Consider the following 13335-nt stretch of genomic DNA (forward strand, 5'->3'; position numbering starts at 1 on the left):
CCTGACAGGGTGGTGGTTGTTTTCTTTTTCTCCCCAAGAATGCTGTTTCAGTGTACACAAATGTGAATAAATGGTGCAGGCTGATCTGAGACCCTGCCATTTCGGGTGAAAACTCTTGATGAGTTTCTAGTTCTTTTTGTGGGATGGCTCTGTTATGTTTCAGACCTTATCTGTAGATAAGGGCAGGGTGATAAATTCCCTGGCCATGCCTGACCTCACTGCTCCTTTCTGACCTCCATGCGCTAGCTAGGACCTCACTATGTTTTGGATTACAGGGAGTGATAAGGGAGTTCAGGGAGTGATAAGGGAGTTCAGGGAGTGATAAGGGAGTTCAGGGAGTGATAAGGGAGTTCAGGGAGTGATAAGGCAGTTCTGGGAGCAGATTCTGAAGCATGCGGCCCCGGGGTGAGTCAGCCACACACAACTGGAACCACTTCAGAGCGGACAGGAACGGTGGACGTAAGAAACAACATTCTTGTCCCTGTTTTCAAGGGGAATCCTGTTAGCTGTTTTCCAGTGCAAACAACATTGTCTTTTGTGTCTTGAGTACTATAAGAACATCTTCTTCTTCTACTCTTCTTTTACGGAAAAATGCATTACCAGGAAAGAGTGCAGGAATGTATGAAACCTCTTTGGAAGCACTGAGATCATGTTGTGATTCTTGCTGTCCGTTTATGTGGTGGAACATGAGAATCGATCTGGTGATGTTGAAAGCAAGCACGGGTTGGATGTGAAGGTCAAGGCGTGACAGCGTATTATCTCGCTGATGTATTTGGAATTCCCAGTGGCTAGGATTTTCCTGAGTATCTTGATGTCTATATTCACAAACAGGGAATTCCAGAGGAGCGAGCTGGGTTGTCAAACCCAAAGGTAGTTCAACTCCACCAGCTGTTCTGCGGGCGACTAACGGCCAGTCTCTTCCTGTGCAATGAACATCCTTTGAAAGACAAGTGGGCCCTGAGCTGGAATCACACAGACCACAGTCCGGTGTGCGTTTTCTGATCTTCCTCTGTCACCCGTCTGCTCTTAGACTGCTCTGTCTTTTCCTTCTGAGGTTATTTAGCTTCTTTTCATACCATGGTCTGGCTTGCTCCCCAAGATAACCTCTAATCATTCCTTTCAAAGATGAAAGGAACTTAATCCGACTAGTACTGGTGGGAGGTCTCCTGAGGGGTTGGCCAAAAACCCCGTGAATGAAAATATCATTGCATGCCGTTCTCCATCAAGGTGGACACCCTGTCATGCTTTTGTCCAAGATGCTTTTCTTTCCATGGGTCTCTTTGATTCTTGAGCTCATTCCACGCTGTCCGTTTGGGTGGGGACTCTGTGTGAGGTCATCTGTCTGTGTGATCCATGCTTTCCCATCGGCTGGATTGCAACTTCTCATCCTACTTCTGCGGTGATGCATCTTATCTGGCGGGTAAGGAGCTGTGAGGCTGACTCTTGGGCTCATATTTTGAAGCCACCAGCTGCACCGAGGGGGTTATGGCCTCTGAACACCCAGCTAAGAGTTCGAATCGGACTGTGTGGAACCTTTAACAAATTCACCCACTTCTCCTCGCTGCTGCTTCTGGTGGCTGTGGGCCTCTTGTGCAATCCCCTTTCCCCATTTATTTGTAGGGTGACGGCATTCATTGTGGCCCTTTCTTCTCTTCTGAGGAATCCCTTTCCCCCAACGTCTGCACCCTGCTTTTCCTGGGACACAGAAGGTTTGGACAGACCGTGTTTTCATGCCCGTCTGATCCTGCGAAACTTCGCCACCTCCTGCTTGCCTTGGCCGATGCAGCAGTTTGCTGAAGAGGGTTCTGTGTCAGTCTCCGGCTCTGACGGCCGCCTGGGCTCTGTGAGTCCGGACGTGGGCGATGAGGTGCGAGGACTGACTGAAGGCCTTGCCGCAGTCGCGGCACCGGTAGGGCCTCTGTCCGTTGTGAATGCGGAGGTGCTTGGTGAGGGCGGACGAGTCTCCGAAGGCCTTGCCGCACTCCGTGCACGGGTAGGGCCGCTCGCCGCTGTGCGTGCGTCTGTGTGAGATGAGGTGGGAGGAGCGGCTGAAGGTCTTGCCGCACTCCTGACAGGTGTAGGGCCGCTCGCCGCTGTGCGTCCTGCCGTGCGTCCGGAGGTGGGAAGAGCGGCTGAAGGTCTTGCCGCACTGCTGACAGGCGTAGGGCCGCTCGCCGCTGTGCGTCCTGGCGTGCTTGTTGAGGGCCGAGGAGTCGCTGAAGGCCTTCCAGCACTGCTTGCACACGTAGGGCCTCTCGCCGCTGTGCGTCCTCCTGTGCGTGGTGAGGGCCGAGGCGTAAGTGAACACCTTGCCACAGTCCTGGCAGGCGAAGGGCCGCTCGCCGCTGTGCGTCTTGACGTGCGTGCTGAGGTGCGAGGACTGGTGGAAGGCTTTCCCGCACTGATGGCACACGTACGGCCTTTCGCCGCTGTGCGTCTTGAGGTGCCGGGACAGCGACGATGTCATGCCGAAGGCCTTCCCGCACTCCTTGCACTTGAAAGGCTTGCTCTTCTCAGGAAACATCTGATGCAGCAGCAGGGACAGAGGGCACGTGAGGGTCTGGCACTCCTTGCACGCCCGCTCATGCTGCCGCACGGCCGCCCAGAAGGATGACAGCCGGTGCAGATCTCTCCTGCAGCCGGTGCACCCGAGCCCCTGCACACCAGCCGTCAACGGGTCCTTCAGGGCTGACGTGCACACGAAGTCCTCGCCACACACCTTGCACCGGTGGGGTCTCTTTGCTGCCAGAGGCTTCATGGCACCGGCGAGGACGGAGGGGCAGTTGCAGGCTTGGCCGCAGTCCGCGCACTGACAGGCCGGGCAGCTGGTGTGGAAACGCGTCTGATGCGCGTGGGGCGAGAGCTGGGAGAAGACGTCCCCACACTCACAGCACTCAAACAGATTCCTGTCCGGGGGGAAGCTGTGCAGCACAGGAAAAGGGGGGATCTGGCCGGACATCACCCCGCAGACAGACTCTTGGCTGTTCATCCCAAGCTGCTGTCCTCCACCGCGGCTGTGAAAAACAGGGAAGGCACTGCAGGGGGGGAGGAAAGACGAGAATTCCCACGTCATCATTAGTAAACTCACTGAAAAGATACACTTTCGGTCTAGAGTTTTAACATCTTTCAGAGCTTAGATGAGTTGTGGGAAGAAACCCAAACAGATCTGTTCTGTCATGCTTTCTCCAAATGACAAGAGTTTACAGAAAACTGTGTTGACGTGAAACAGGCTTTAAATACTACACACGTAGCTGACCTTGAAAAGAAAAGGTTGCACTAGGAATAGGAGGGATTTGAAGGGGACTTGAAATGATCAGGCACAGACCCGCAGTAATAAGAGTCGTAATGATAAAGTCACAATAGTAATAATAATCATAGCTTCATAGTCACTAATTATATAACGCACGCTATTCATAAAGTATAGCAGGAAACACACAATGTAGAGAAAGATGGTATAAAACGCAGTCTCCAGGAATTAAAACACAATGTAAACGAATTCTTGTCGGCACACCAGCAAAAGTTTTTTGTAAAAGTTGCAATGAAAAGGCTTTGAACCCTTGATTTTATTCTATATAGATAGATATATAGATATAGATATATAGATATAGATACAGATATATAGATAAACAGAATGACCAACCAGAGAGACAGACTGGATGGATAGACAAACTGGATGGATAGATATAGATAGATACATAGGTAGATAGACAGACAGACTGACTGGATAGACAGACTGGATGGACAGAGATAGATAGATAGATAGATAGATAGATACATAGATACATAGATAGATACATAGATAGATAGAGATGGATGATATATGGATGTATGAATGGATGGATGGAAAGATAGATAGATAGATAGATAGATAGATAGATAGATAGATAGATAGGTAGATAGATAGGCAGACTGACTGGATAGACAGACTGGATGGATAGAGATAGATAGATAGATAGATAGATAGATAGATAGATAGATAGATAGATAGAGATATTAATATTTCTATATAACTATGTGTGTAAGAGAGGAATCAACATGCACATGTAAACGCCTATTAAAATCTGTCATGGCTGTGAACCCACGGATATCCCTTAATTTAATGGTTCTGAGAATGAGGACATGGACCTACTGTCCAGTTATTGAATTTGGTGTCCGTGTGTCAAGGATTTTGAATCACGTCCTCCTAAAATCCATGCTGGCTGGTACATAATGACGCAGTTATCCTGCGTTTTGTTAACTGGTAGGAAATTCACGGGGCAGGATGAGAGGCAGTGGATTTTATGACAGAGGCCCCGTTCCGCACGATGTCACCCCACAAGAAGATCGGGGAAAAGCCCAGGGTCCCTGCGTCCCCTTTTCTCTTGCAACAGACAGAGGCAGTGAGCAGAGAGGCGGAGGGCAGGGGACCCCAGGACACGACGACATGAGAGGCATCAGCTCTTCTGTCCTTCTTACACACTACCCAACTCTCAGATGCATACAGCAAGTACCTGAGAAGACCATGGCTTGGGACACTCACCTGACACGTCCCTCCTGGTTTCCACACTGACCGCTGGGCTCCTGCGCCCTGGACACTCCCCCCGAAAGGGATGACCGGGCATTACTCGTCATGACCGGCCCCGGGACACGCTCGCTGGACACGTTTTCTCCGTCATGGACATTTGCAGACACTGACCCCAGAATTGCTGTTGGGAATTAGAACAGGAAACAAAAAAAAGGAAGGAGTTATCGGGGTGGGGGCTTGTGGGAAGACTGCAGAGGTATTTTCGTGGATTTGATTACGTTATCACCTGGAAAGGCAGCTAATAACCAATATTGATCGGGAGAGCACCGAACGACAGGGGACGTGGTGTGCTGTGCTATCCAATCAAGCACGACTCCCAACCACGAAATGAACCGCAGAGTTGAGCCCTGTCCTGTCGTGCCCCGTCCCACGCTCCAGCCACGGCTGCTGTCACTGCGTCCATCTGTCTTGTGAAGTCTTCCTCTCTTTCTCTGACCCTGCACCTTTCCAAGCACGATTCCCAGGAGCAGCCTCTCCTAACAACATGCTCACAATCGGTGAGACAGAGCTTCACCATCTGAGCCTGCAAGGAGCATTCTGGGCGGCACTTTCTCCAAGACATAGCGGTTTCTCCTCTTGGCAGCCCACTGGATACTCAGTGGTAATGAGAAGACCTAATCACAATGACAGAACTAGACCCAACACACACGCAAGAGTCAAATAATAAGAAACAACACCACCCAGCATATGAGAATTGGGTCCCCAGGGACTGAGATTTCAGAGGACTCTGAAAAACAAAATCACGTATTTGTGAAATTGTCTTGACCCCCCCAAAAAGGGGTTTTTTGTTTTTTGGGGTTTTTTTTTTTGGCCGGGTGGACTGAAATGAAATTCCCTCCACACAAGGCCCAGGTTTACAGTCACCGCCATCGGGACTTAGAGAATCCTTCCATTGGGTTTCGGAGGCTGTAAGTATCAACGGGACACCTTGGGGTGGACTGGAACCACCAGCCACTTGGAGCCTTTCGGAGACCAGCCAGCACGCTGTGGAGTAGACACCAGATTGCAGGCAGGGCTGGTCCTTTAAAAAATGTCTACTTTCCTGGGACATCCTGACACACAGGCCCGAAATAGCCCTCCCTCTCTAACATCATAGGACATTTCTATAGCTTCTCTGACAAAAGAAAGGGGCCCAGCTTCCAGGAGGCTCCTTCTGGGACAGACGGTCAATGGCGGGGAACATTTCCCTGAGTTCACGAGACTAAGCCATTGTGGGTCTCTGCGGACAGACAAGAATGATATTTATGAAACCAGGGTTCTCCTTGGAGGCAAGGATGGGAAGATTCGGTCTCATATAACTTGGGCATGCTGTCAAGAGGGGCCAGTGCTTGGAAAAAGACATCATGGGAAAAGAAAAAGACATCATGTTGTTAAAGGTGGACGGTCAGAGAGAGAGAGAGAGAGAGAGAGAAGTCCTGGAGGAAATCGGAGCGACACCGCGACAATGGTGTGTCACAGACGGTGAGGCTGGCTCCGGAGAATGCAACATTCAGAGCTGATATTCAAAGGGTTCCCGGGGTCTGAACTCGACCCACTGGCACGGAACAACACAGACAGCAAAATAACTCAACATGATAACAGTAAAATAATCATGTCAAACTCCTCATAAACATTCAGCTCCCTCCAAGATTGCAAGTCACTAAAGCCCTGGATTCCCCCAACGGGGGATGCTTGATAGCTCTTACACGGCTTCAGGGGTTTTCATCTCAACAAGGAGGAACATTCATTGAATGCAGACAGTTCGACGCTCGTCGGGAAACGTAGACGCTACAGCCCACAGGCGGCGGCCTCGTGGTAAGGAGCTTGAGGCCAACACAAAGCGAAGCAGTTCGAATAATCCCCCGAGCTGGTCAGCGGAGAAAGATGGGCGATCTCCTCTAGTATAATCTACTGACTATGAAAGTCCCCTGCAGGGTCAGGGTCAGAGGCCGGCTCCAGGGGTTGCTACAGGACAGCAATGTCACAAAGGAGCACAGCCCCTGATGGCCGGTTCATGTCCCACAGGGAGGAAGCTGGGCTGTGCAGTGGCATCTCCCTTCACGATGGGCCCACGGGGAGAAGACACAGACGCCGTGCTTACCCACGCAGGCCAGGTGATTCAAGGTCTCCAGCATCACATCTCGGTAGAGGTGCTTCTGGGCCATGTCCAGCAAAGACCACTCTTCCGGGCTGAAGACCACGGTCACGTCCTCAATGGCCATGGGCTCCTGAAACAATCCACCCACTCGAGGTCAACAAAGGCGCACGGACAAGGACGCAGGGTGACCGACAGGCCAAAGAGCTGGGAATTTACAGGCCTCTGACACGACAGGCTGGGGTCTAACACCAGTTGACACGGGCCGGACAGCGGCCTTGTCCCCTCCAAAGCTGTGTCCACTTCCTCACAGATTACACCCTGGATACTCCCAACACACGGAAAGCAATGCCACCCCGTGTGATTACCATCCACAGTGGTATTGTTATTCAGTCCTCGCCGCGGGCTGCCCTCTGAGGGAACTTATTATTCACTCTTTAGAGTAGGAAACGGTCACAAAAATGAGCAGAATTGAAGAAAAACGCTCTGATTCAGGTCTTGGAGCCTGTCTTAGTCACCTAGTGCTGCCACATCCGAAAACAGCAAAAGTGGTTCTCGTGCTGGGAATTGCATGACAGCATTTCACAAGGCCTAAAATACTGAGGAGCAATGATGTCAGTTTAAGGACTAAGGTGCGCCTGATTCAGGTCATGGGGTTTTTTTTATTCACCATGCGAGGCGTCTGAGAGCTGGACAATGGACAAAGATGGGTCTGGAGACCCCACACCGACCCCGGCTGCGTTTACCTTTGGTGACGTGAGGAATGTGGCGTCAGCCTGACCACCCAGGATCATGTCATAGTCCATCAGGCCATTCACGCTGGAAGCCCCTCTGTCATCGTCCAGCCCGTAACCCGGCGGGAAAGGTGTGGCTGTGGTGTGGGAAGGGCAGAGGATCTGTGCCAAGGCCTGGAGGAAAGGAATGGACAAGGATGGATCTGGGGGTCAGGCTCTGTCTCCAAAGCCACATATAATCTCTTCAGATTCTTTTGGGTCATTCAACGCCAACCAGCAAGGCCCAAAACGGGGTTATGGGAGCCCCATGGTGTCAGAACATAGAATAGCTGACCTCGGGTGCCTGACCCTTGAAGAGTCACACAGGTCAAAGGGAAGTGGCCAGTGAAAGTGGAGCAGGACTAGGGAATGCCTTCCAGATCTCACACCCTCGGCCTCCTCCACGGAAGAGCCAGGCACACAGCACGCAGTTGGACAGGACTCACGTAAAATAACTTAATAACACAACAAGTCATCTCTAGCTTTACCCTCTTGGAGCAAACAAGATTGAGTTGAGGACTCCCCATTTGTGCCCACGCCTTCTGGAATCTAAGAGAGCGTCGTTGTCGTCACCTCCTGGCTGCAGGAGCCGCGTCAGGAAGAGAAACGGGACCGGGAGCAGAGGACAGAGCAGAGGACTGAGCCGGCCAGGGCAGATGAGGAAGGTGAGCTCACGGCAGCAGACGGCAGCCGAAATCCTGCGTCAGGGTGGATGCGCGTTCACGGCGGTCATCCTGGATGTCCACCTGCTGGGGGGACCCCGGCTCTCCCTCCTTCACTCCTCAGACCTGAAACACAACAAGGACGGGGAACAGACGGGGAGCAAGGCGTCCCGGCTCAGCCGCCGCCGGCCTGCAGGGCTCACAGCTGCCCCGTCCACGCAGCCCCGGGCACCTGCCCTCATTCGACAAGGGGACACTCGGGGATCAATCGCCGTTTCCCACAGCAGGAGAAGCAAGCGGGCTTGGCCAGGCTGCCAAACACAGAGCAAGGTCCACGCACACACCAGCGTGTGCCTGACTCAGGCCACAGACTCTTCAATCCCTGACGGGCCATCTGAGAGCTGGACACTTAATCAAGGTGAGAGAGGAAGAATTGATCATGCTTTTCCACTCGACTTGGACAAGAGTCCTGAACATCCCACGGACTGGCAAAAGACAAAAAGCAGCAGGTGTATCTCGGAGAAACTGCAGCGAGAGTGCTCCTTGGAGGCAAAAATGACACAGCTTCATCTCACAGCCTGTGGGTATGTTGTTAAGATGGGTTATTTCTTGGAAAAGGACATCATGCTTGGGACGGTGGAGTGTCAGCAAAGGAGAGGAAGACCTTCGACAAGACGGACTGAGAGAGAGAATGCAGCGATGGGCTCAGGGGTGTCGGGGATGGTGTGGGACGCGACAGGGCTCAGATCTGTGGTTCGTAGGATGGGGGACCGGCTGTAGGAGACTCCACGGCATTTACCGCCACCACCACAGCAATATATGCACCGTGACTGTCACATGGGTGCACTTCCTGGTCACTCAGACATTTTCCGGGGCTCACAAGGACTTCATCATCATGGTTCGTGCAATTTTAACTAAATACAGCTTGATTTCGCTTAGACCATTACAGTCAGGAACTGGGATTGTTCCCCACGTCTTTGCAACTCCTATTTTTCTCCTTTGCTTGACTTGGTCTTCACCCCTATTCACCTCAAAACTTGACAGCTCCAGTCCCTAAGATTTAAGAAATCTAGAAGGATGCCTGCACTCTTGTCTTTTATACCAGGATGCCTGCACACTTGTCTTTTATACCAACAAAGCATCCTAAAAGAACTAGCTTTTCTCCACCCCTATTCAACCTCAAAACTTGACAGCACCTGTCCCTAAGACTTAAGAAATCTAGAATGAGGCGAGCTCTGGTGGCCTAGTGGCAAGAAGGTGCACTGCAATCCCAGAGGTGCACGGTTCCAATCCCCCAGATGCTCTGCTGGAGAAGGACGAACAATCTCCTCCTGTACCAGTCACATCTGATTTGACGGTACACACACAAAATAATAAAATAAAATTGAAAAAAAATCTAGAATGCCTGAACGCTGTTTTTCAAACTCAAGATACACCATGAAATGTCTAGCTTTTCTCTACTCCTATTCAACTTCAAAACTTGATATCATCAATCCCTAAGATTTTAGAAACCTCAAAGGATGCCTGAACCCCGTCTTTTAAACTCACAAAGTATCCTAAAATGACCAGGTTTATTCCAAGGAGCCATGTGCCTCTGTTATTACCACTCTGTCCTACCAAGTGTCCCCCCCTCCTCTGCAACCCTCATCATTCATTTCTTACGCTCAGCGTCAATATTCTCTGACACTTATGATCTTTAGGTCACGATCTTCCCAGGAAGCACTACTCTTCTTATCTCTAACATCACTCTCTCCATTCAGTTTACATCCAGACGTTTACACATGATATTTGCAGCATCAACGAAGACCTCTGTCCAGTAGGCAGTACCTCAAACCCCACTTTGAAAAGAGCTGAAATCAAAGTCCAAGTATCTTAACAAGATACACAAGGACATGAATGGAAGAGATGCATCCGCTGATGTATGCCCTGTCGTTCAAGAAACAAGCATTCTGGGGAGCTCTGGTTAGTGGCAAGGAGCTGCAACTACAATCCCAGAGGTGCACAGTTCGAATCCACCAGATGCTCTGCCGGGGAAGGAGGGACAATCTCCTCCTGTACCAGTCAGATCTGATTTGACGGTACACACACACAAAAATAATAAAAGTAAAAATAAACAAGCATTCTATCAACGGATGACCCTGGAGTATCTACAGGGCAGCATTCCACCCTCTTTCTGATGCACAAACCATCTCAAGTTCGAGGCCTCTTCACACCCTTCCTTAAATGGCCTGTAACAGGCTCCTGCCTGTGGTCCCTCAACTGCTGCTGTCATTTCTGTAGAAGTAGACTGATTAAGAGAAAAAGCAGAGAACGCCAAGGACCGAAGAGAGTATGGGACAAGCTGTGGAGACTGGGAAATGTCACGGCCTCTGTGAAAAATTCCAACATGCTTACAACGTTTACGATGCAACTATGCTGAGCCCAGGAACTCCCCATTTCTAGGAGAGCTGGTGGTATAGTTGATCACTGGGTGGTGAGGTTACGAGCCACCGTGCCAGAACTCAGAGCTGAAGCTCTCCAGCAGGTTTTCAGAGGCTGAAAGCGGAACAGGAGGAGACTGCCAATATTTCCCCTTCACGGCTAGCAGTGAGTTCAAATTGGCTGCCTTTGAGTCGGCAGGACACCACTTTACCCACGAAGGTAAGGGAGTCTGAGCTCACCTAGCAGGTGCAATGGAGAAAAGTCCTTCACTAAAATATTACAGGTGAGAACAGCCCACGGCACCGGCTGACTCTGTTACAAGGAGTGGCTGTGAGCCTAACAGTGTCTTGACCTCACCTAACAACACATACAGGTAGACAGTCAAAGGTGTGCAAGTTGATACACGAGCAGGTCATTCTGTACCAAGGTTCACAACAAAAGAATTCATCACGGGCTTCAAATAGGTCAAGAAAATGTGATGCAACCATGGAGACAAGCAGAAACCGTACACGTCACGACGTGGCGGATTTTAAGTCTGAGACATATAGATGAACCGTGCATGATCTCATTTAAATAACAAATCCAAAATAAGCACGTGAATCTGCAGGTCAAGTGGTGACCAAGGTGGTTCGGACGGAGAAGGGAGAGTTAATGTGTAAGAAATCCTCCCAGTCTGCTAGGACCGACATAATAACAAGAAAAACCGTGCAAATGGAAGAGCAATGATGGTTGTACAATTTAATTAAAAAAAAAAAATTACGGAAAATGTTGTAAAAATATGGTGCAACCACATTGGAAGGCGGTATGGCGCTTTCTCAAAAAGTTGCAAATAGAGATACCATTTGACCCAGCAATTCCACTACTGGGAATATACCCCAAAGAGACCATAACTGCCACCCAAGCAAATATAGGCATTCCCATCTTTATCAGGACTTTGTTCACAATAGCAAGGAGTTGGAAACAACCCAGGTGCCCATCCACAAACGAATGGATAGAGAAGCTGTGGTCTATTCACACAATGGAATACTATGCTGCATTGAAAAACAAGGAACTCATGCAATATTATTCAGAATGGGTGACCACAGAGGACATGATGCTGAGTGAAGTACCTCAGTCACAAAAGGACAAATACTGCATGGTGCCACTGTTGTCAAACAGGAGTGACCTCAAGGTTGGGAGAATGAGAAAAATGGGTTCAACAACGTATACTGCATTGAAACAGATGAGGGAGAAAACGGTTTAAAAGCTATATATGATTAGGTATTTTTGTTATGACAGGAGTCCAGAGCAAAGGTTGCATAGTGGAGTGGATCTGGGGGAGGGTTTGTAAAACAATGAAAGAATTTTTCTTTTACTTTTCCAAGAGAGGAGTGTGCTGAGGGGAGAGTTGGGAGGGGAGAAAAGTGCAACAATGAATGAATGAATGGAAATACAGAGTTTCTGTAAATTTTCAGTGAAATTAATAATAAATTTTTTTAAAAGTTCTAAAAATAGAGCAAAAATGTATAATAAAAATGGGGATTTTTTATGCACAAGGTTTCACTGTATATACACTGCCACACAAATATACAAAAAGATGTCATGAGATGACAGTATTTTATTATTATTACTATTAATTTTAATGAAAATTTACAGAGATTTTGGATTTCCATTGATTCACTGTTGCACTTTTCTCCCTGCCTGCCCCTCCCCTCCAGTTCATTCTAAAATGACAGTATTTTTAAACATTGAATTCAATGACATAAAAAAAAATCTTTTTTTAAAAAAAATGACAACATTTAAAAAAATAAAATCAATTTCTTTCATGATTAAATAAAAGCAGGGGCATAGAATTCATCTCAACCTCTGGAAACAAAATCAAATGGACCAAAAAAAAAAAAAGATAGCAGGGGAGTTAGTTAAGGACTTGGTCACAATTAAATGCAGATGTGTTTATTAACTACCTTGCTTTATGTGGTTTCCAATACTGTTGCCTGTTTTGGGGAAAAGATTGGATTTCAGAGACACAATGAACGAGTCCCACCTCCAGGCAGGTAATCGCGACCTTCTCTGTCATCACACATCTTCCTACCTGACTCTGGAATTTTGTAAAATGATTAAGACAAGAGATGAGGTCCTTTTCCAAACCCTGTTTGGAGGTAGTGGGGCCCCTAGAATCAAATGTTGATTCTTTCAACTGCCCGCGCCTCCCATCTTTTTTCTCCATCAATCTTCTTCCCTGTTCTATCTGAAAAGTACACTATGCTCTGAAAGAAGCTTCAATGGTTTTGGTTTTCTTTTTTTAACTTTTGAGTGACGCTTCAATGTTTTACGAACGGTGGCAAAAAAAATCTTGTTCAATTATTACCAACATGAATCAAAGGTATGTGCTCTCTAGAAATCTCCCGTGGCCTAAAATGATATTGCTGTCATCATCATAAAATATTCTGGACTGTTATCATGCAAATGATACCTAACCATTTATTTCTTTGAGACCATTCTTTCCAGAGGTGCATAACAACGTGGACTGGAGGGCCAAGAGGGAGGAAACTGTGTAACAGTCAAACAATCTTTTTAAAGAGAAAAGCGAATTGGAGGTAGAGAGGAAATTGTGCAAAAAAAGAATCTTTTTAAAGAGAAAAGCAAACGGGGGGAGGGGGTAGGAGGGAAATTGTGAAAAAATAATATTTTCTCTTTTTTTTTTTAAGAGCAAATGCCTTATAAACAAGAATCCAAATATTCTTTTTAAAGAGAAAACTGAGGTGGAGAGCAAAGGAGTAAAATGTACAACCATGAAGGAATGGAAATCTAAACTGTTCTGTAAATGTGTGTGAAAATAGCAATCTGAAAAAAGAAAAAATA

General features: G+C 48.3%; 1 protein-coding gene across 1 annotated transcript; it reads right to left on the bottom strand.

The window, feature by feature from the left end:
• Window positions 1-1810: 1810 nt before the first annotated feature.
• Window positions 1811-8315, bottom strand: LOC102877257 (zinc finger protein 135-like). Its single transcript, XM_006902425.1, has 6 exons — window positions 8200-8315; window positions 7949-8109; window positions 7385-7509; window positions 6645-6771; window positions 4520-4685; window positions 1811-3035 (listed from the first exon to the last, which is right to left on the bottom strand). Exons 1-6 carry the CDS (start codon window positions 8313-8315, stop codon window positions 1811-1813), a joined length of 1920 nt encoding a protein of 639 aa, XP_006902487.1.
• Between the last annotated feature and the right edge of the window lie 5020 nt (window positions 8316-13335).

This window comes from Elephantulus edwardii, unplaced genomic scaffold (genome assembly GCF_000299155.1).
Source record: "Elephantulus edwardii isolate Elephantulus edwardi_28Jun2011 unplaced genomic scaffold, EleEdw1.0 scaffold00410, whole genome shotgun sequence".
Taxonomy (NCBI): Eukaryota; Metazoa; Chordata; class Mammalia; order Macroscelidea; family Macroscelididae; genus Elephantulus; species Elephantulus edwardii.

Coding starts and splice junctions, on each gene's coding strand:
- LOC102877257 (XM_006902425.1), bottom strand. CDS start 8,315: ATGAGGGCAGGTGCCCGGGGCTGCGTGGACGGGGCAGCTGTGAGCCCT. Junction 8,110..8,199: donor CCGTCCTTGTTGTGTTTCAG/GTCTGAGGAGTG, acceptor ACCCTGACGCAG/GATTTCGGCTGCCGTCTGCT. Junction 6,772..7,384: donor CATTCCTCACGTCACCAAAG/GTAAACGCAGCC, acceptor GGATTGTTTCAG/GAGCCCATGGCCATTGAGGA.